Below are 23,099 nucleotides of genomic sequence, written 5' to 3'. Positions count from 1 at the left end.
TTATTGCTGAGCAAGTATCTATTTGTAGCAAGTCACCCACTCCATCCATCACTTCACAGATAATTAAGAGTGATCTGATGGGGTGGTAATTGATGAGGGTAGATTTGACCTGATTTTTGTGAACTGGGTAATTTTCTGCATTACTAGGTAGCTGTACTGGAATAGTTTGGCAGGAGACATGGCTAGTTCTGGAGCACAAATCTTCAGTGCTACTGCCTGAATGTTGTCAAGCCCTATATTGTTGCAGTATTCCGGTATCCATGAGCCAATACTTGATTTATGTGTTATGGAATTAATTGTGTTAACTAAAGCCTGGTATCTATGATGCTGAGGACCTTAGGAAGAGGCCACAGTGGAACTGGAAGGTGGATGCAAATGCTTCAGCCTTGTCTTTTGCACTGATGTGCCGGGCACCTCCTCACTAAGATGGAGATATTTGATAGCCGCTCTTCTTGTTGTTTGTTTAATTGTCTATGATTGGCTGTGGCAGAACTGCAGAGCTTCAATCTGATCTGTCGGTTGTAGGATCACCTAGCTCCATCAATAGTATGCTGTTTCCACAGTTTGGTGTGTAATAGTCCTGTGCTGCTAATGCTTTGAATGAGATTTTATGAATGGGACATTTTTAATATATTGAACTCTGAGATTGCTATTTAGATCCATTGCAGGGTGGCTCCTGAAATCTGCCCGTAGTGGATACTGGACGAGTTGGAATGGAAGCTGAAAATGTCATGGTAGTGGTTTCGAGAGTTTGAACAAAGTTGGCTTGGAGGCAATAAAGGGCCATTAATGTTGGGTAGGTAGTATGGGTTAGTGTAAGTTTCCGCGTGTGATAATGGGGCATAGTTGGGGATATGAGAAAGATGAGAGCTAGAGAGCATAAGAAGCCCCAGAGTCCCAAACAAGTCTCTGACCTGTACCCATGCTATTCACAAAGGTGGCATGTGTGTATGTAGGTTATAATAGAACACGGCATAGTTCCTTGTGACACATTGGTAGTGTCCCTACCTCTGAGCTAGGTGACCGGAGTTCAAGTCCCACTTACTCCAGAGGTGTGTAATAGCATCTCTGAACAGATTGATTAAAAATATCTAGAACATGGCATTTACCCAAACTATTTGTTTGAAATAAAACTTACAAGCATATGTACACGTATCAGGAAAGGAACAACAGGATGGTTCTCTTTTTGTGTCTTGGTAAAAGAAAGCCTAGTGGAAACCTACATAATGCTATGAAAGGTTTTGTTTGAGCAAATGCAGAAACAATGTTTCTTCTTGTGGGGCAGAGCATAATTAGAGCCAACTAGATGCGGTAATCATCAAGAAGTCTAGTAGGAAATTCAGTAGGAATTTCTTTACCAAAGAGTGACGGGATTGTGGAACTTGCTACGACAGATTATTTGATGCAACTAGTATAAGTAATGGGAAATTAGATGTTCAAATTAGGCAGAAGGAAATCAATAGTTTTGATTATTGATTTTAAGCTAAAATGTGTATTTTCTTGAATTTTAACCTTGGTTATAAATCTTATTTTAGACATGAAAATTTAGATTAATAGATTTGTGGAGAAAATAAATAGTGATTTAATTGATGCTTTGACAAACATAACAGACCTATTTGCATATGGATTTTTTAAATTCATTCACGGGATTTCCCATAATAAATGTTGATATGAAGTGCAGCAAATGTTTGCTTATCAGTATGAAGCAATATGGATGTTCAAAATAGCTTCTGTTCCATTTACGTAAATCCTACCCATGTGAGCAGTTTGTGATCAAAGCAAGTAGTTCTGCTATTGCTAAACTTTCAAGCTATTGATGTTTAATAACTGCTGTTTTTATTGTGAGGCTGTTTGCTGGTGGTCATCTCGTTTCTGAATGTTCCCAGTTTGCTCTGATGCTACTGAACCAGCCATTAGGGAAGCCTCGAGATGAGTGCAAAAGGCTCTTCTGAATTTCTCTGTTAAATTATGTATATTCTTTTATACTACCTTTAATTTAAAATTGTCCATTATTGTATTTCTCTAGTTAATTTGATGGAGAAACTTCGTGGTGAGATATTGGAGCTCTTGCAAAGTGAACCAAATGGCATTCCTGAAAGGAAACTATGTGAAATGTACAACAAGAAATATCGATGCAACCTCAGAGCAAAATCTTATGGGTTTGGCTCCATTAACGAGCTAATCAAATCCATGACTGATTTGGTGGATATAGTCCCCTCATCTGGAAAAAACATGGTGTTCAAACTAAAGCCCACTCAACGTGCTGGAGTAGCAAAAACAGATGAGAATGTAGCTAAAGGATCAAAGCCAGCTTCAGCTCCCTTACCAAATATGGAAATCACAAACAGCAACATTGCGAGTCAACTCATGTTTCCATTTGCTCCACTGCCACAAGGTACTTTATTTTTAAATCACTAATCCAGATTGAAATTTCCCCGTATGAATAAAGGAAATAATATGCTACTTTTATAAAGGAGTTGAAGCCAGATTTCTGTTCCATAAAACAGTGTTGAATTAACCAAACGCTGATTTTTTTTCAAGCATCCTGTTACTATGTCCACACCAATCTCCATCCACCCTTTATCTAGCCCCTTTCTTCTTTCTTACTCACCTCAGTATTTAATCCACTTATTCCTTAAACACGTCTGTGCTATTTCATTTCAACTACCTCCTGTGGTAGCAAGTTCCACATTCTCACCACTCTCTGTTCAAGATGCTTTCCCCTGAGTTCCATGCTGGGTTTACAAGTGACTTATTTGCTTCAGATTTGGGGATGTCACATGTTGCAGAAAGTCCCTACCTCTGAGTCAGAATCTCTGTCAGGCCATTCCTCCATCTTTTATTTTCGAGAGAAAACAGCCCCAGTCAATTAATGTCACTTCTCAGTGTTGGCATTATTTGAGTCAATTGTTGTACTTTTATACCCTTTTTCTTGCCGCAGCGACCAAGTGCAGGACTTCCCTGCAAGTTTATAAGTCTCACAACTGAACAGAAATCTGGATCAGAAGCCCACATTGTGTGGGGAAATAGTCCCTCATCATGTGTTTCTCAGGGGCAGCCCTTTAGTGGTCACTGCACATGCTTAGTGTCCAGTTATGGAGGCCAAATGGGACTTTCAAACTCAGGGGCCAATCAGAGGCCATGCAGCATGCTGCACTAGTAAGGAAGGGGTGACAGCATTTCAAAATGGAGATGTTCTCAATCCAAACTTTTAAACAAATGAATAGCTTTTGCAGCTAGGTCACCACCCGAGGAGAACCCCTACCAGGTGGTCTTTCAAAAGGTGGGGCACAGGGCTAAATCTGTCTGAGCGTTGGGTTTCTCCCTCAGCCCCACACCAACAAGATATCCCAGTTGACCCCTTTAGCTGGCATTGCTGGCTACTAGTGACCTTAATAAACATACAAGACCCCACACATCGATATGCAAAAATGATCTGGACCCAGGACTGGCACAGTGACTGACAATGATTCCTTTAGCGCCCACCCTTCACCAATGAGGTTTAAAAAGCCAGCCCCAGAGTTGTACAGCATATTCCACATGTGATCTGCGATAAATTCTCTGCTTTTCAATTCAGTCCATACAGAAGTGAAGCCCCAACACCCTGCTCCACATGAACAAAAGCAAAATACTGCTGGAAACCTGAAATAAAAGGAAAGTACTGGAGAAACACAGCAGATTGGGTAGCATCTGTGGAGAAAGAGAAACAGAGAGAACCTTTTGAATCCGATGAAACCCTTCTTCAAAACTCAAGCTCCAGTTCTCCAGTTCTGAAGCAGAATCATATCAGACTCAAAACATTAATTCTGTTTCTCTTTCCAGATGCTGCCAAACCTGCTGAGTTTCTTCAGCATTTTCCTGTTTTTATTTCTGCTCCCTTTATTAGATGCTTTGTTAATTTTTTATTTGGTTTTACTTATGTGTGTTGCTACTTTTTTAAAGCAATTTGTATATTTGAACTCCCAGATCATTGGAGATCTTGTGGTACAGAAGATAGCATCCCTGCTTCTGAACCAAAAGCTCTGGGTTTGACTTCCATCCCAAGAGCTGATCACAAAGGAAGGTGTGTTCAGAACATGGTTGAGTCTAAACCTGGAAATCCTTCCAATGTACGTCTCTTGTAAGGGCAGGAAAGATTCTGGGTCAGGCATGTGACAGAGAGAAACTGGACCTCCTCTACCATCACTATCCATAACTGCAGATTACACAATGCAGGTAAAAAGTGCACATTTTCAAAGCAACACCAACTCACTGAGTGCACTGTATTACACAACCAGAATCAATTTGCTTTCCTGTACAATTTACTTTCTTATCTTAGGTGTCAACTGTATCAATCATTGCTCACATCCGAGCCACAAGATAACAGGTTCAAGATCCACTTCAGGACTTGAACACAAAAGTCCAGTACATTACTATTTTGAAGCTAAGAAGCAATGTCCTCTGTTACCTGTCCCAATATTTATTTTTCCTGGGCATCAGATTATCTGGATGGTATCACATTGTTATTTGAGGGAGCTCACTGTGCACAGATTGGGCCATCAGGGTGGAGTTTTGTTAACTTTTCTATGCTCTTAGACTGTAGAACTATGATACTATCCATTAATGTAGACCAGTATAATTAATGTACAATATGCTGTCAAACTTTTGGATCACCAATAAATACGGTTGAAAGGGGACAGCAGTCTGTATTATGGCTTGTTACATCTTTTGAGTTAACTTACCTCCTTTAGGAGAATGTTTTTATTTTCTCCCACACCAAAAGCCTCCTTCAAATAATGTCCTTTCTTCAAATAAAATATCTTGTAACTGAAGAAGTTGTACCTGGTACCTTTCTGCTGAAGATGGCACTGTAAGTGGCGAGTATAAACTTTTCACTGTACCCATTTGAGTACATGTGACAATAAAGATAATTCAATTCAATAACGTAGGTTTGCTTTTCTTTGCTGAGATAATATATTAACCAGTTGCTTTTGGTGAAAGTTGAACCTATTATTAGGAATATTAATGGATTGCAGGGAAATCTGTCTAACTAATAACACAGTGTGGAGCTGGAGGAACACAGCAGGCCAGGCAGCATCAGAGGAGCAGGAAAGTTGATGTTTTGGGTCGGGACCCTTCTTCAGATAATCTGATGAAGTGTCCTGACCCAAAACGTCAACTTTCCTGCTTCTCTGATGCTGCCTGGCCTGCTGTGTTCCTCCAGCTCCACACTGTCTTATCTCTGACTCCAGCATCAGCAGTTCTTACTATCTCTATGTCAAACTCATGTTGTTTTATCTCATTTGTTTGCACCTCTGCACAGCTCCTGGTGCAATGTATGGACAAAATGTAACACCTATGAGTAGCATGTTCTATTCTCCGCCATTGGTCCGTTTTCCAATACCACAAGTAGCAACATTTGGTTTCACAGAACGTCAGACAGCCTCACCAGCGTTATCGACATCATCTTCAGAGGATGATCTTGAGAAAAACAGAGGCTGTGCAAAACCAAAAAGTTACCAGAAGGAAGAAACCTCAAAGAAAGTAAATCAGCCTGCAACTGATTTCAGTCTGGGGCCTGAACGAAATACAACAGGGCAACCAGCTGAACTTTGCACCCTTAATCAAAAGATCAATGCTTCAATAAATCCAGGATCGCGTTCTGCTTCCCCTGCACTGACAACAGTGTCTTCAGAAGACTTCCCTGCATTAGACACAAAAATATCAAAAGAAATGCTGAAAAAGCTGAAAGAAGAGGAATTGCAGAAGATGCGATCAAAGGACCGATTCACCCAAAACTACCATCGATGTGTAAGAGAGGAACATGCTTCTGTGATGCAGGCAGTTGAAATGTTAGCCTCAGATCCTCTATTGTCCTCCCAAAATAGGAGAATCAATGTGGAAGAAGTGAATCAACAAACTGAAGAGTTTATTCGTGCGTTAGCTGCTGAAGGAGAGCAGGTCACCGAAACAAAGGTAAGTGTTCTAATAAATGAAGGAAAGGACTCGGGACAAACAAATTTTACTTGTGCTGTGGGAGGAGAAATTTTTTATTTTCACAGGCACATACGTATAAAAACATAAGATATGCAGACAGGAGCAAGCCATTCGGCCTATCAAACCTGCTCTGCTATTCATTAAGATTATGTCTAAACGTATGCATCAATGCTACATTAGGAATAAGCAGTTCTTTTGGGTAAATAATATTAATACAGGTATATCAGAACATAGAAGCTTTTCTGACATGCCAATGCCTTGTCAGAGGAGTATAGAAGGGAACATAACTGGCAGTAGTTTGGGACAGAGAAGCTACTAAAATATTAGAGATTCTTTTCTCATGTCTATATGTGCTGTTTCACTTCCCCATTTTGCAAAGCAATTTTAATGCGCTATTAATATATCACTGCATGGGCAATTACAAATACAGGCTTCAAGGAATCTGCTCAGACAACTGATCTGTTCTGAGATATGTTTGTGGAGTGAAGTGATGTCAAAGGTGACTTTTTGCACTTAATGTTTCCATTACGTAGAAATACAAGTGTTAAAACATTAAATATGGGATTCTTCTATGTCTTGATCCCAGCAACCAGCTAGCTTCTTGCAACTAATTGATTTGTGTTCCCCTTTTATTCTTGTCTGTAATAGGTGTTGCATAGAGTTTGCAGACACTTTCGGGTTCAAAACCTGAAAGACATTGGCATCTGGTCACCTGTCAAACAACTCTCTGCCATTCAAGAACTTCGTCGAACACAGCGAGAAGTCACCATTTTCATTGAAGTAAGTGGGAATTGTTTGTGGATGGAAAGGGATTGGGATGAAGCTCCAGCAGAATGGAATTTTTGCTCACCCTACCCTCTCTGCCTTCAGTCTCTTGCGTCTCCCGTAGAAACAATGAACGGAACTAACAAATTTTATCAATCATAGTTTTGTTTAACTGTCACTTTACTTCCTACTTTAAGTGGACCCCTTAATTTTGTTCTGCCCTAATGTATGGCAAGGTTCTTCTTTGCAATGCAGAAAATTAATGCTGTCTAATTACATTTTTTAAGGCTTTTGAAACTATCCGGACTGTCTGTACTCTTTATGAGCTGAACCAGTGCTTGGGAGCACTGAAAAACAAACAGAGCTTTGAAGACCTGAAACTTGGCCCTTTATGCAAACAGCCTCTTGTGCACAGGTTATTCAAAGTGCCTGAGTCACTGAAGGATGAGGATATATTTGAAATTGAAACGGTGGATATTTTACAGGTATAGTATGTTGCATATTTAGAATGTGTTTATGATTAGGGTGAGACTCATATCATTCTAGAGCCAAAGAAAACTTTTATTTGAGTAGAACAATGCTTTCTTGGAGCTTAGTAACCGTGTAAACATTTAAGATTGGTAGCAGAAGAAATTGGGTAAATATTTGCTTCATGGGGATGATATTTTTATAGGATTTTGAAACCTGTGGGTTCTTGATTTGTTAACTTGAGCAACACACCATTTGCCACTGAGAGATAAGGCATCAATTTGCTTACAGAGTTCTCATGGTGTTGTTACCTTTCTGGTACGTGTAAGTGTTTAAGTTGCTGGTTTCTGCCAATATCAGTTATCCTAATTATATCTTCATTATCTCTTTGAGTAGCGAAGTTAAAATCTACTTGTAAAAATTCAGAATCTTTTGTTGGCTTATTTATGGTATTGTCTTCTTTCTATTCATAATATTATTCCTTATTGTTGTTTTCATTATCATTGTCATCATAAATATTTGCGGATATTCATGATTTACTTTCTGCTCCAGAGTATCCGTGCGTATAGAAAATCCAGCAAAGCGCAAAGAATAGATTTGGCTGACTTCATAAAATATTTAGCAGACCAATATCGTTGTGACTCACCGTATGCACTTGGCATCAGAATTACTAGCATCGGACTCCTAATATCAGTAAGTTGCTTTTATTTCATTTTATTGATGTTCTCATTTTGGTTTGTAATAAATAATTATGTTTGCCCCCTTTTCCATCCCTGTTGAATGTATTGATTGGTATTTGTGGTGCAGTTCTGTAGGTAACTTTGCCCCCTCTTCCCACCTGTAATTTGTTACCCAAACTGCTCTGTTAAAATGATTGCCATATTACTTTATCCATTGAGACAAAACCAAGCATTGTTTACTAATCTTTCTCCTTGCTTAATTCATCAACATTTTTGAGGTGAGCACTCCATTATGCAATGGCACATGGTTATTTGGCAAAAGACATGGAACATGTTAGGGTGACCTTGTAGAGGTTTCTAAAATCATGAGGGGTAGAGATAATATAGATAAGGGAAGCGAATGTACTATAATTCAAGTTTGCAGATGACACAGAAATAGGTGGGAAAGCAAATAGTGAGGGTGGCACAGAGTCTACAGGTTAAGTGAGTGGGCAAAAAATTAGCTGATGGAATATAATGTGGGAAAAAATGAGACTGTGCATTTTTGTCAGGAGGAATCAAGCTGAATATTACTTAAAGAGAAAGACTGCTGAAAGCTACGGCACAGAGATCTTCATGCATTAAACACAAAAAGCTAACCTACAAAATTCAGCAGGTGATAGGAAGGCAAACGGAATGTTGGTCTTTATTTCAAAGGGCATGCAGTATAAAAATAAGAATACCTTGCTAAAACAATACAAGGTACTTGTTGGACCACAGCTGGAATACTGTGAACAGTTTTGATCCCCTTATCTAAGGAAAAAATACTGGCATTGAAGACAGTCCAGAGAAGGTTTACCAGGTTGAATTTGTGTACAGAGGCACTGTCTTATGAGAAGATGATGTGTAGGTTGACCCTGTACTCATCTGGAGTTTAGGAGAATGAGAGATGACCTTGTTGTGATGTAAGATTCATAGGGGTGTATCTCCTTCTTATATTTACTCAATGTCCCAGCATCCATCACACTGTGGGGGAGTGAATTCCACAGATTCACAACCCTTAGAGAGACATAATTCCTCATCATCTTTGTTTTAAATCTCCTACCCTGTATTATAAAGCTGTGACCTCTTGTTCTAGATTGTCCCACATGAGGGAGTATCTTCTCTACGTCTACTTTGTCAATTGTCTTTAGCGTCTAATATACCTCAATTAGATCTCTCCTTTTAAGCTCTAGACAGTGTAGGCTTAAACTGCTTAATCTGTCTTCATAAGACAAATGCCTCATCTCTGGAATCAATCGAATCAAATTCTAATACCTCCAATATAACTACATCCCTCCTTAACCATGGGGACCAAAAGCAAATGCAATATTCCAGACGCAGTCTCACTAATGCCATGGCCAATTGCAGCAACACTTCTGTACTTTGTATACTACATTCCTTCAGCAATAAATACCAAAATTGCATTTGCTGTTTATTACCTACTATACCTGCATACTAGGTTTCTGTGATGTACGCAAGGATACCCAGATCCCTCTGCACTTATAAATTTTGTAGTTTCCCTCTGTTTAGATAATAAATTGCCTTTTTATTCTTCTGATCAAAGTGAATAACCTCATATTTATCCATATTAAACTCCATCTGCCAAATTTTGTCTCATTGACCCAACCTGTCCATATCTATTTGTAAATATCTTATTTCTTCATGGCACCTTATTTTCCCACCTATTTTAGAGCCACCTGCAAACATGGCTACATTACATTCTATCCCTGCATCCAAGTCATTAATATAGATTGTAAATATCTGAGGCCTGTCCACCAAACCTTGTGGCACTCCACGAGTTACATCTTGCCAACCAAGAAAAGATCCATTTGTCCTGACTCTCTGCTCTCTGTTGGTTAGCCAGTTCTGTATCCAAGCTAATGAATTACCTCTAACTCCATGTGATCTTACCTTGTGTAGCAACCTTTCCTTTGCCAACATATCAAATGCTTTCTGAAAATCCAGATATACAACATCTACAGGACCCCATTATCTACTTTGCTTGTTACAGTTTTGAAGAATTAATGCAAACGTTCAAACATAAATTATCCTTCACAAATCCATGCTGATTGTGTTTTGGCTTTCCAAACGTCTGCCACTGTTCATCAACTGTCCTACCTTCTTAATCTTTCTGCCCAGTTAACTAGGGTCAAATCTGTCCTCATGCCTATATATTTAATAAAACCAAAACTGTTTTGGTATTTATGCTGCTCACAACTCCCCCCATCCTATCTGTGTTATATATTCAGCATATCTTTCTATTGTCTGTTCTCTCATGCTTTCAAAAGGAAATTAAACAAGTATCCATATTATTTGCATCAACCACTTTCTGTGGCAGTGTTCCACATTGTAGCCATTCTGAGCAAAGTAATGTATCCTTAATTCTCTGTTGAATTCATTTGTAACTACCCTGTATTTATGGCTTTTGGATACTTTCCACCCATTGACATGCTTTCCTCATACATCTACCCCGTCCAATCTGTTCTTAATTTGAAAGACTACTGACAAGCCTTCTCTAAGTCTTCCCTTTCTACTAACAACAAAATCCCCAACTTGTTTAGCCTTTCCTACTAATCTCCTGAGCTGTGACAAAGGCTTTTTGACCCACAACCATTGAGCTGATTTTGTTAACCCCTCTGTCTGTCCAGCTGCTGAGGGACCTGCTATGTATTTCCAATCTTCTCTGCTGTTCAGTTTGTAGCAGGGTTTAACAGAAAAAAGCCCTCCTTTGGTAACTGGTGAAAGGATACTTTAAAAAAATCTTTTAAAAGCCACTGGTCTTCTACTGAACCCTTAAAGCATAACACAATTGTTGAAAGAATGCTGTCTTTATTCTGAGAGTTTGTTTGTAAAGATTGCACGGGGACACCTAAAACCTAATTCCATGGTTGTAAAATTCTAACTTTTGCAGCTGATGCTATTTTTTGTTCTTAATTTTATTATTTTGTCTGTACTGCCTACATATAGTCTACCTTTAAATATATCATAGATCCCTCTCTGCATGCCTCTACGTATTCTTGTTCAATGAACAGTTTTTTTACTTTCTGTATTACACTTCAGTTATCTTTTAATAATAAAGTTACTCACCACATCAATCCAGAAATTGCTACTGCAAGCATAACAATTCTCTGTAAGAAGGAAGAAAGGGGGATGATCATTGCGCCCTTGGTTTCTCAGTTGCAGGTAAAGCTGATATGTGAACAGGAAGCAGAGCAAGGTTAGATTCAGTGTGACAGTTTGCTGCTGTGAGAGATGGGAGGTGAGGGAGAAAGTGTCATTGAAATAAAAGAAAATGAATTAATCTTTGTTGAAATCATGTTGAATAGACATTGGGGAAGGCTTCAAGCACAGAACGAGCTGCTATAGACAAGGCGAAGAATCGAGTTCAGAACGAAATAGAAGAGGAAGTGAATAATCGTTTCAACAAAGTTAAGAAAAGTGTGATGGACCCCTTTGGTGGACCACATCTGTATTCTACCAGTGGATCTCTGGATCTCCGGAAGCAATATGCCTCTATGACAGCAGCAGATGCAATCCTTCAAGTGTTCTTCAATATAAAGGATGTCTTCAGTGGTAAAATGACTAAGGTAGGCAATTTTGTTTTGGCAACATTGAAATCCTGATTTGTTGTGTGAAGCAATAGCGTAATAATGACTGGTGTTGGCTGTGCAAGAATCTCATCTGTGCAAGGTGAGTGAAATGTATGTTTGTTGGGCAGCCCCCCTCCATTTTTCAGTCTCCTCAGTTATCCACGGTAAAGTGTTTTATTAGCACAAGGCTATACCACTCTCCAATTAAAATATTTAATAACAAGTTCACCAGAAATAATAATTACAAGGTTTTCCTGACTGAGAGAACGATTTTATTATTTGCTAACGCTGCTAAAAATAATAAAGGCATGATGTCAAATTTATGTGCTCACAGGTACAAAGTTGAAAAGCAATGGTGACCAGTTCAAAAAGAACACAAAAGAATATACAATCCTTGAGGTGCAAATGTTCTAACCTGAAACTACAATCATTTAAATTGATGTTCATATCCTCAGCTGTAGTGGATATTTCAGTTGTCCTTTGAGTTCTTGGTATTCCAATGTTTCTTTTCGTGTTTACCACGTATTGTTTCCTTCTTAAAAGGTTGAGAGTGTTTTCTCCAAATCCATTCTTTTCCCGCTCAGTCACGAGCAGCACCCTGAAATACATCCGGTATATGTATTCCAATGTGTGAATTCCTGGTTTCCAACGTGATAATTGGAGGTGATGCCTTTGGCCTCAAGTATGTGAACCTTATTACATAGGTGTAAAATAAAATAGGAGAAGAGTTTCTGATGAAGAGTCATCTAGACTCGAAACATTAGTTTGCTCTCTCTCCATGGATGCTGCCTGACCTGCTGTGATCTCCAGCTTTTATCGTTTTCAGGAGAGTTTCTTCACACCTGACTCGATTCAGTTTCCTTTTATAAAAGAGGTTAATTTCAATTCTGTTTATTTTTTTCATATTGGTTTCACAAGTATTTGTAACCAACTGAATGGTATGGCCATTTACAGTCAGTGCTCTTTCCTTTTATAAAACCATTTTGGCGCATTTTGGACCCAGATATTAAAATCAAATTATACAATTGGAAAAATAATTGTCCATTTTTATCACTATCATGACAGGCATAAACTGACTCAGAATCTCTCTGCATACCTTGACCTTTTTGTTGTGGAACTAGTGAGTAATAATCACTCTAGGGACTGTCTTCAGCTGTAATTTTTATAGGTATTCTTATTTTTAAAATAGTAGTTGCTTGTACTGTTTATGTAAAAAAAGTCAGTAAGAACTAGGAGCAGGAGTAGGCCATTCACCCCCTTTAACCAGCTCTTCCATTTAATCTGATTTCATCTCGGCCTCAACTGCACTTTCCTCTCTGCTCTCCATAATCCTTCAACCTGTTACTGATTCAAATACTGCCCATATCCACCTTAGATTTACACAATGTCCCAGCATCATCACATTCTGGGGTAATGAGTTCCACAGATTCACAACCCTTTGAGAGAAGTAACTCCTCTTCCGCTGTTTTAAATCTGCTGCCTCTTATCCTAAAACTATGACCTCTCATTCTAGGTTGCCCCATCTTCTCTACATCTACATTAACTAACCCCTTTAGCATCTTTTATACCTCAACTAGATCTCCTTTCATTCTCCTAAACTCCAGAGAGTGTAGGTATAAACTGCTCAAGCTCTCTCCATAAGACTAACTCCTCAACGCTAGAATCATTTCAATGAACCTCCTGTTAAATACCTCCAATGCAACTATGTCCCTCCTCAAAGGGACCAAAACTGTATGCAGTACTCCATGGAGTCTCACTAATACCTTGTTCAGTAATGGGACTTTTATACTCTATTAATTTAGCAGTAAATGCCAAAATTGCCTTCCTTATCATCTACTGTACCTGCACATGAGTTTTCTGTGATTCTTGCACAAAGTCACCCAGATCCCTCTGTACCAAAGCATTCTGAAGTTTCTCTCCATTTAGATAATAAATTGCTTTCCTATTCTTCTGACCAAAATGGATAACTTCACCCTTATCCACGTTAAACTCCATATGACAAGTTTTGGCTCATGGACCTAACCTACCCATATCCATTTGTAAATTCCTTATTTCTTTATTGCAACTTACTTTCCCACTTATTTCAATAAATGGGAAGATATTTACTGAGCATCTGTAGCAGCTATGAAACCACTGTATCCCTGAGAAACCTCTCTATCCCCATGATTCCACCCCAGAGTTAGACTGCTTTCTCTGTGGCTGTGCACACTGGCTAAAACAAAACTCCCATTCCAGAAAAGTCCAAATTCTGCTGTCCCCTTCTACGTTGGCCACTAGAGAATTCTGGGACAGAAGAGAACAAGCTGCAAGAAACAATGCCAGTGAAACAGTCTTGTTGCAAAGTTGCTGAATCTGAAACTTTCAGTCAGCTGTGTCCCCTGTTTGAAGTTATAAAATGATTTATAAATCAACAGCGTTCAATATATTGAGAACCCATGCATTTCGTGGATCTTTATTTTTTGGGTGTCTTAGTAACATTTTTGTGAGTATCTGTTAGTAGAGGTTTCACTGTACATCCCCTGCAAAATGCATTTTCTTATATGTTTCAATTTAGTAGAATAAATAATCTTTAAGTGGTTTTTGGCACATTGCAATTATTCTCTACTGGTTGGTAGAAGGGGGATATTATCTGACAGCTACTTTTAAGCAGAATGTTGAGAAGTAGGATGGCTTCACGATAGTGTCTATCATGGTCTATCAAGTATGATGGTTGCTAGTCTTTGAAAAACAAAACCACCTTCATTGATGGGTCATGTGTGATTGACAAATTAATGGAATCCAGTATATCTGGCTCTCCACTTGTGTTCCTTTTTTTGGTAACTGGTACCAACATGAAAACAGGAGCAGGCTGTTCAGCCCCTCAATCCTGTCTACCTTTCAGTGAGATCATGGCTGATCTGTGGCCTAACTCCACAAACCTGACTTTGACCCATATCCCTTAATACTTCTACTTAAAAAAATTCATCTATCTCAAATTTAAAATTAACAACTGGCCCAGCCTCCACTGCCATTTGTGCAAGAGAGTTCCAAAACTCTCCCATTCTTTGTATGTGGAAGTGCTTCCTAACATCTCTCCCGAATGGTCTGGCCCTAATTCTCAGGAATCCTCAACCAGTGGGGATTGTTTATCGATCTTGTCTTTTCCTGTTAATATCTCAAAGACTTTGATCACCCCATAATCTTATAAATTCTGGAGAAAACAGGCCTAATTTGCATTATCTCTCCTCATAACTTAACCCCCTGAAATCTACGTAACATTCTTGTAAACCTCCTCCCTGTATACTCCCTCCAAGACCAATATAAGGTGTGGTGCCCAGATTTGCTCACAGTACTTCAAAGGAGTCTAACCAGGGTTTTGTGTAACTGCAGCATAATATCTGCATCCTTATACTCCAGTCCTCTGGGTATAAAGGCTAGTGTTCCATAGCTTTCTTCATTATTTTCTGCAATCATATTAAGCAGTTTTTGTTGAAAGCCCACCTCTACATTGAATAGGCACGAAATTTGAGAGCAGTCTGCTTGGGGTTGAGATCAGGTTGGGAGATGTTCAGTTTGTGTTGGTGACTGAATGAGTTTGCGATCTCAATGTTAAGCTGAAGGAAATTACTGCATATCCACAAGAGCTCGTTGGACAAATGTTCTAGGAACAGTGTAGTACTATCACAGCATATTGTCAGCTGGGAAATCTTATTAATTCTGTCGTTGAGGAAGTGCTGCAGCTAATACCATTAGTGCAGTTTGCAACTGGAGAGATATATCATGCATATAAAAAGTGTTGAACATTAATTAATTGTTTCTTATTTGGCTCTATCCTTCATGTTTTATGTAGCATTCCCAACTATGATCTTAAGACTGATTTTTCCTCCCCCCCTTTTATATAAATCTTCCTTTAGATTTACCCTTTTTAAAGCCCTTCTATTGTTTTAGCTTCATGTAACTTCTCAGTGTTTACACAAAACTTACTGTAGACAAAATATCTGAAAGATGTTGTCTCTGACACATCTAATAGTTGTCTATTTTCTCCTCCTGCAGTATGTTCAGGAATTCCTGATCAAGATAGGAGAAGATCGTTTGGCCCGATCACTCTTTCAGTTGGCCATTTGCTGTGGTTCCCTGGAAGTTCCCCAGGACTTGGTGGCAAAAGAGAAACCAGACAAGGCAGTTGTAAATAGAGCAAAGGACAATGAAACTCCGCTTCCCAGTGAAGGTAGATTATGGTTTGCAATCCTATTGAATCAAATGGGGAGGCCCTGATTTTACAAATATTAACAAAAAAAAAATCATGTCATTGTAATTGAGAAGGAACTCATTGTTAAAGTGAACTGCGCAATGAGGTTCCACTCGAAAGAAAGCAAAATACTGCAGATGCTGAAAATTTGAAGGAAACACAGAATGCTGGAGAATCGCAATAGGTCTGACAACATCTGTGGAGAAAGAAATAGAGCTGACGTTTGAATTGGTTCTGAAGACGAATCACACTGGACTTAAAACATTAACTCTGTTTCACTCACTCCAGTTGCTGCCAGATCTGCTGAGTTTCTCCAGCTTTCTCTGTGTTTGAGTTCCTCTTGGTGGATTGTTACTGTGGAGGATTGCCTGCTTTCATCAACAACATCTTGCAATTGTTTAACATCATTGACGCAGTAATAATATCAAAATTTTTCATTATGTTTAAAGCTTCTTATAGCAATTTCTTCCCAATTGTGCTTCTCTTTACGCAGAATGATGACTATCCCTCTGCTCTGAAGTCAGTTTTCTGCCCATGTTTATTTATGCAGGGCTGAATCTTCTGACCTTTCCCTCTCCCCAGCTTCAAACAGTGCTTTTGTGATGCAGGTGCTGGGAAATGGTGAATCTTAGGGATTCAGTCATTTATGGCACTATGCACAATTTCTTGGAGCTATCTGGGGGCAAAATGGTAGCTCAGTGTTTAGCACTGCTGCCTCACACCACCAGGGACCTGGGTTCAATTCCATCCTCGGGCGACTGTCTGTGTGGAGTTTGCACATTCTCCCCGTGTCTGCATGTCCTCCGGGTGTTCTGGTTTCCTCCCACAGTCCAAAGATGTGCAGGTTAGGTGGATTGGCCATGCTAAATTGCCCATAGTGTTCAGGGATGTGCAAGCTAAGTGGATTAGCCACGGGACATGCAGAGTTAGAGGAATACAGTAGGGGGTATAACTGGGTGGGATGCTCTTCAGAGAGTCAGTGAGGACTCGATGGGTGGCATGGCCTGCTTCCACACTGTTAGGGATTCTATGATTGTACTTCTCCATTGGCCTGATAGCCCACTATTATTCTTGATGAGCATTTTGTTGCTAAGTTTTTTCCTACTCAAATTTGCTTTGGCCTTTAGGATCTGTAAGAGAGTATTTGGAAAAGACCCTCTCCACTGTGACTGGATACTTGAGTCTTGTCTATTTATGCAAACTGGAGAAAAAATTAGTTGATCACTTCAAATTGAAAGGCTTTGTTCACATGGGACATGGTACTTTCCTCGAATATCTGCTGAAACATTCTCAGGTAAGTGTGTGCTCTGTTTAAGATAAATTTTGCACTTGTTTTAGTGAAAGTTAGGAAAAGCTTTAAGTACATTTCATCTCTTTCACGTTTGGGCTTTGTGGTTCACAAAGATGAAAGGACATTGTACTACTACGTTTCTCAGTCTTATTTCCATTGAGTGTTTATTGGCTATCATTTTTTCAGAAAAGCTGAAAATTAAACAGTAAAGTTTTCAATTGTGCATGTACTTATTGAAAAAAAATCATCTCCTCAGAAAAGAAAACTCTGTGTTGTGTTTTTTTTCTAGTACCTTTCCATTAAATCGATGAAGATGGATTGGGGGTTGGTGAGCTCTGTTCACTCATTGATGAGAGTGTGGTGCAGATTAAAGCCAATAGAGGAGTTCAATCCCTGTACTGGCTGTAGTAGTCTATGGAGGCTAGCTTTCTCACCTCGGCAGCTGGGGAGTAGCTACCTTCAAACAGTACACCAACAATTATCTCCTTCGAATGGAGAGAGATGCCTATGGTCCTCTTGGACTATGGCACCATACTATATAATGATTGGTTGCTGTGTTTAACATATTGCCGGTGTCTGAACCTAGCAGGGAGGTGATCTCATTTTTCAAGTTACTGGGAGTAATGCTTTCATGATGTACAAATCCTGCTTGATGTGTTTTCCTGTTCAAATTAGGATCAGTAATGTAGTTGCTTGGTTGATCTACAGGTTTTATATATTCACCTCACATATAAACAGTTCCGTGAAAGAATTGATTCAGGGATAGTAGGAACTGCCGATGCTGGAGAATCTGAGATTACGAGGTGTAGAGCTGCATGTACACAGCAGGCCAAGCAGCATCAGAGAAGCAGGAAAGCTAATGTTTTGGGTCTAGACCCTTTTTCTGAATTCAGATTTCTGAAGAAGGGTCCTGACTGGAAACGTCAGCTTTCCTGCTCCTCTGATGCTGCTTGGCCTGCTGTGTTCATCCAGCTCTACACCTTGTTATCTGTGAAAGAATCAAACCTGCTTTTGAGTGTCAAACAGTAGGTTTGCACTTGATTAGAATGATTGAAAGTGAAAGATTCCTCATGTGTGGTAGTAAAGTTCTGTTTTGTTACACAGCTGCTAGAAGAAACTGCTGGGGGAAGTCTGTTTCTACATCCACAAGATGCTGGAACTTGTGGACTCCGACCAAGTTACCAAGATGTGTATGAGTTCATCAGGCAGTGTGGAAGCCTGGAGGAGTCTATGGTAACTAAGCCTGCTGACAGGTGGCGCTGGCATGGGGGAACAGAGATACAATATGTTTGGCATCTTGCAGAATGATGTAAACTTGTGGTGGGAAGGCACAGTATGATGGGCGCAATTTATGTTAATGACATTTCCAGTGTAATATAGTTCTCATGAATTTTACTCATTCTAATTTATACAGTTGTAGCCTTGCTATCACTTGACAATGACTTTTCTTCCAACACCCATTACCTCCGTTCAACCCCCACCACCAATGTCTGTTCCTTGACACTCTCCAGTCCGTCACCTACAGGCTGATGTCAGCAGCAAATCTCAGAACCATTTCAGTTTCTACACAGATTCCCTACAATGCAGCAAGAGGCCATACATGTTGGCTGACAATAACCAGCTCTGACTCACTGCCCCTTACCTCAACCACACTAATGTTTCTGTACTGTCAGATAGCTCATTCTATTTTTGGTACTGGACAAGCAGACATTTCCTCCAGTTAAACTGTAGGAAGACTGTAGATGCAGCCTTCCATTCCCAATGATCCCTTCAAGGCCACCAGTACCATCCCTCTCCATGGCAATCACCAGGAGCTGAATCGGATTCTTCTCTAGGTTACCCTGAAATGAGCAGCTGACAACATATATTCATGCTATCCCTTGAGCTACCTTTTCCCACCTCCTGTGCAGTGCCTAACTCTGCCTGTGCCTCAGTTCAGCATTTAAAATCCTTGCCCATCCCTTTTCATTACCTTTTCGCCTTAACTACTCAATTAACACTGAGCCATCCCCTCACATTCAACTTTCCCTAAACTCATGGTCATCCAAAACTCTGCTACTCATGTCTTCAAGCAATTGTGATCACTCCTGGTCATTTATGGGATGTGAGCATTGCTGGCTAGGCCAGTGTTTATGGCCCATCCCTAACTCCATTTGAAAAGGTGATGGGGATCTTCAGTGTAGAATGACTGCAGTCCCTGTCATGTAGGGACACCCAGAGTGCTTTTGGAAAGAGAGTTCCAGAGCAAAGTATATCTGCATTTGGAGAGGCTCAAAGTAATCAGGGATAGTCAGCATGGATTTGTTTAGAGAAGATTGTATTTGACAAATTTGATTGATTCATTTTGGAGGTGGTAACCAGGAGTGTTGATGAGGGTCTGCCTGGACGTTAGCAAGGCTTTTGATAAGGTCCCTCGTAACAGACTGGTCAAAAACAGAGTCCATGTGATCCAAAGCAAAGTGAAATGTTGGATCTAAAATTGGCTGAGAGGCAGGAAATTAAAGATAATGGTAGAGGGATGTTTTTGTCACTGGAAGTCTGTTTTCAGTGGAGCTCTACAGAGCTTTGTGCTGGAGCCTTTGATGTTTGTGATGTACATTACCAATTTGGACATTGGACTGTAGAGAGCAAGGTTAAGAGGTTCACAGATGACACAAAAGTTGGCAGAGGCATAAATAGTGAGCAGGATGGCTATAAGCTGCAAGAGGATATTGACAGACTGGTCAAGTGAGCAGAACAGTGGTAAATGGAACTCAATCCCGAGGGTGTGAGGCAATACACTTGGAAAGAGTTAACGAGGGAAGGTACTAGGTACAATGAATGTTGAGACCTTGAAATGTACTGAAGGTCAGAGGGACCTTGATGTACATGTCTACAGGCCCCTGAAGTTAGAAGAATAGGCAGATGAAGTGCTTAAGAAAGCATATGGGATACTTGCCTTTATTAGCAGGGAGGTAGTGCTAGGACTGTATGGTCATAACTGGAGTAATGCATTGCAGTATAGCAAGGATGTGATCGTACAAGAGAGGGTGCAGAGGAGATTTATCAGGATGTTGCCTGACTGGCAGGTCTGAGCTACATAGGAAGATTGGATAGGCTAGAATGGCTTTTTGTGGAACAGCAAAGGTTGAGAGAGGACCTGATAGTGGTGTATAAGATTACAAGAGCCATAGATGGAGTGGATAGGGGAGGCTGTTCGAAGGGAGGTCAATAACCAGGTGTTTGGATTTAACGTGAGAGGTAGAAGGCTGAGAGGAGAGTTAACAAAAAATTCACTCCAAGGGGAGTGGGAATCTGGAACTCACTGCCTGATAGGAGGGTTGAGTCAGAAACTTGTGTAATATTTGAGCAGTATTTAGATTTTCACTGGCACTGGACCAAGAACTGGTAAGTGTATTCAGATCTTTGTTGACACAGCAGGATGAATTGTCTCTTTCTGTGCAATAAACATCCAAGCCTGTCAGGATTTTCACCCAGAGACAGCAAAAGAGAGGTGATAGGATGGCATGTGGCTTGGAAGGGAAGTTGCAGGTGGTTGTATTCCTGTGTACCTTGATTTTATCATTCTCATCCTTGTTTTCAAATTCATCCATGGCCTTACCCCAGCTGTCTCTTTACTTTCCTCCAGCACAACAATCCTTGATATCTATAGTTTTCTAATTCTGGTCACTTATTTCTGTTTTTCATTGCTCCAACCTTGGTGACCAAGCCATCAGCCACCAAGGTCCTAAGCAACTGGTGTTCCCCTTGTACACTTCTCCTTGCTTTCCTTCTGTAAGTTGCTCCTTAAAATCTATTTGACCAGGTATTGTCATTGCTTTATGATGTTCAGTGATAATTTAGTTTCTAATGCTTCTGTGAAACACCTTGGGGCATTGTAGTACATTAAAGATGTGTCATAAATAGCATAAACAAATGTAAAAGTTGTTGGTGCTTCTGTTGCTCTTGAGAAAGTCAGCCAAATGTCAGAGTTTTCTAATGGCTGGTCATTCCTAAGCGTACACCTTGATGAAGCCTGGGAGTGGGCTGGTCACCCACTCCCACCAATCACAAGGTCATGGATAAACAAGAGAAGTGAAAATATACTTTTTAAAAGACAATCTTGATCTTGGCAAACAGACATTTTCTGGCTGGCCCTGATTTTCAATGTTACAGGTTCTGTTAGATTTGTAATCAGTAATTTGCTTCACAAATTACATTGCCTTCAGTCCTTTCTATTTTTGCTTTCAGCTTTTCATTTTCTGGTTTCCACTCTTATCCATCTCAATCTCAATAAAATTGTGCAAAAAATTGGAGTTTCCTGAATAGCCCTGGATTGTCGACCTAATGTGCAATTTTATGACGATTGGGAGTTAGCTCCTTAATGCTATTTGGGCATGTTCTGAGGTCACAAGTCTAGTTATCTGAACAAATGTCACTTATGTGATTCTTGTCAAACACTGTTTTATACAACTGTTGTGAAACACCGTGATGCAGTTTATTATGTTAAGAGTGATATCCAGGTCTAATGGACATATCCGTTCTCTGACTTCAGTTTCCAACAATCAAGGCTGCACTGTGTAATCAGTTTTGGGTGAGAGATATCAAGGAACTTGGATATGGGACATTGTCTAATATAGTGAAGATGGTACAACGCCAAACCAAGTCACACAGCGGGCATAACAATCCTCAAAGCTTGGTGCTGTATGAAACCGCACTATTTATTGAAGAATCTAGGTGAGGCCCCGAGAAAGAAGCTTATTGTGTCCAAGGAATTGCTGCGACATCTTTTTTAATAAATTTTGTTTGGCTTTGATTAATAAAAAATAATAATTTTGTCTTTAAAGTCACTGCAGCATTGATTCAAGCAGTTCTGTTGGGCTCCTTGGGGATCTGAGTAAAGAACAGGCTTTGTCATGTCTGTTGAATGCTCCTTTGTTGGAAGATCTCGCAGAATGGTCACAATGGGAAACAGTATTTGAAGCACAGCATGGTTCACTCAAGGACTTCATCGAAAGGCATTGTGGCAAGAAAGCAGCTCATCTTGGTTGCGAAAGTAGGTGCTTGATTAGTCATATTTAACCAATATTTAATTTTTCTCTATTTATGCTTATGATTTAATTGTAGGCATTGACCCAGAACACCAATCTATTTGATTAACCATTAATGCTCTCTGTGAGGATTATTGTGCTGTTAGATGTTGGGGTGGGCATACCTGATAGTCAAAACGATTGGTGCCCACATCTCAAATCTTTTCAGTTGGAAGGAGAAAACAAATTAAAGATAAGGGTGGCTGTTGTGAGACATTGTACAAAACTGCATCACAATGATGGAGTTTTCTCATCTTCATTGAACTCCTTGCAAGGTCATGTTATTTACCCTGCTTTTTCTGATTGGAAAAACATTTTAAAAAAACTGGAAGGTCAGGCAGCATCACTGGAGTTAATGAGCTGGATTTTCGTCTCGGAGGCAGGATGCTCGTTGCAAAATCTTCTGATGTGTTATTCTGCTGTGGGGCAGGAGCATGATCGAGTTAAGCTTGCTGCCTCCATGGATATGGATATTGGCAAAGCAGCTGGTTTGAAGGTCCAGACTGAAAACAAAACATGCTGGAGATCACAGCGGGTCAGGCAGCATTCATGGACAGAGAGGGCAAGCTAACATTTCAAGTCTGCATGACTCTTCATCTCAGCTGAAGTGAAGTGTGGAGGGGGCAGTGGGAGGAGAGTCCAGTTGGAGTGCTGGGGGTGAAAAGATGTTGATAGTTCAGATTAAGTGATGGGAATGTGAGAAAGGCAGAGCAATGGTGTGTCTAACAGCCAGGCTGGGAAGGACAGACAGCCCCACTGAGGAGGGGGGTAGGGGGGGAGGTGGAGGGGAGAGAGGGCGACAGAGAATGTAACAAACAAAGCTAAAGGAAAGGGAAGGAGTGGGTTCACAATCTGAAGGTGTTGAACTCAATATTGAGCCCAGAGGCTGTAAAGTGCCGAGTGTGAAGATGAGATGTTGTTCCTCCAGTTTGCGCTGTGATTCACTGGAACACTGCAGCATGCCGAGGACACACACATGGAGCATGTGAGCAGGACACTGTTAAAATAACC

The 23,099-nt window shown here is 40.1% G+C and overlaps 1 protein-coding gene across 1 annotated transcript in view; it reads left to right on the top strand.

Moving 5' to 3' along the window:
- The first annotated feature begins 1,975 nt into the window (after positions 1-1,975).
- The window catches only part of LOC109912379 (protein NO VEIN-like), a 54,494-nt gene continuing 33,370 nt past the window's right edge, over positions 1,976-23,099 (top strand). The window contains exons 1-11 of the mRNA XM_048611070.1: positions 1,976-2,395; positions 5,303-5,955; positions 6,625-6,756; positions 7,029-7,226; positions 7,762-7,902; positions 11,237-11,497; positions 15,533-15,707; positions 16,856-17,022; positions 18,124-18,252; positions 21,554-21,735; positions 21,846-22,054. Coding sequence (XP_048467027.1) covers positions 2,035-2,395; positions 5,303-5,955; positions 6,625-6,756; positions 7,029-7,226; positions 7,762-7,902; positions 11,237-11,497; positions 15,533-15,707; positions 16,856-17,022; positions 18,124-18,252; positions 21,554-21,735; positions 21,846-22,054 — 2,608 coding nt within the window. The 5' untranslated portion in view covers positions 1,976-2,034. The remainder of the gene's footprint in view (positions 2,396-5,302; positions 5,956-6,624; positions 6,757-7,028; positions 7,227-7,761; positions 7,903-11,236; positions 11,498-15,532; positions 15,708-16,855; positions 17,023-18,123; positions 18,253-21,553; positions 21,736-21,845; positions 22,055-23,099) is intronic.

Source organism: Rhincodon typus, chromosome 23, assembly GCF_021869965.1.
Source record: "Rhincodon typus isolate 14 chromosome 23, sRhiTyp1.1, whole genome shotgun sequence".
Lineage (NCBI taxonomy): Eukaryota > Metazoa > Chordata > Chondrichthyes > Orectolobiformes > Rhincodontidae > Rhincodon > Rhincodon typus.
This window is presented reverse-complemented; position numbering and strand designations above follow the sequence as displayed.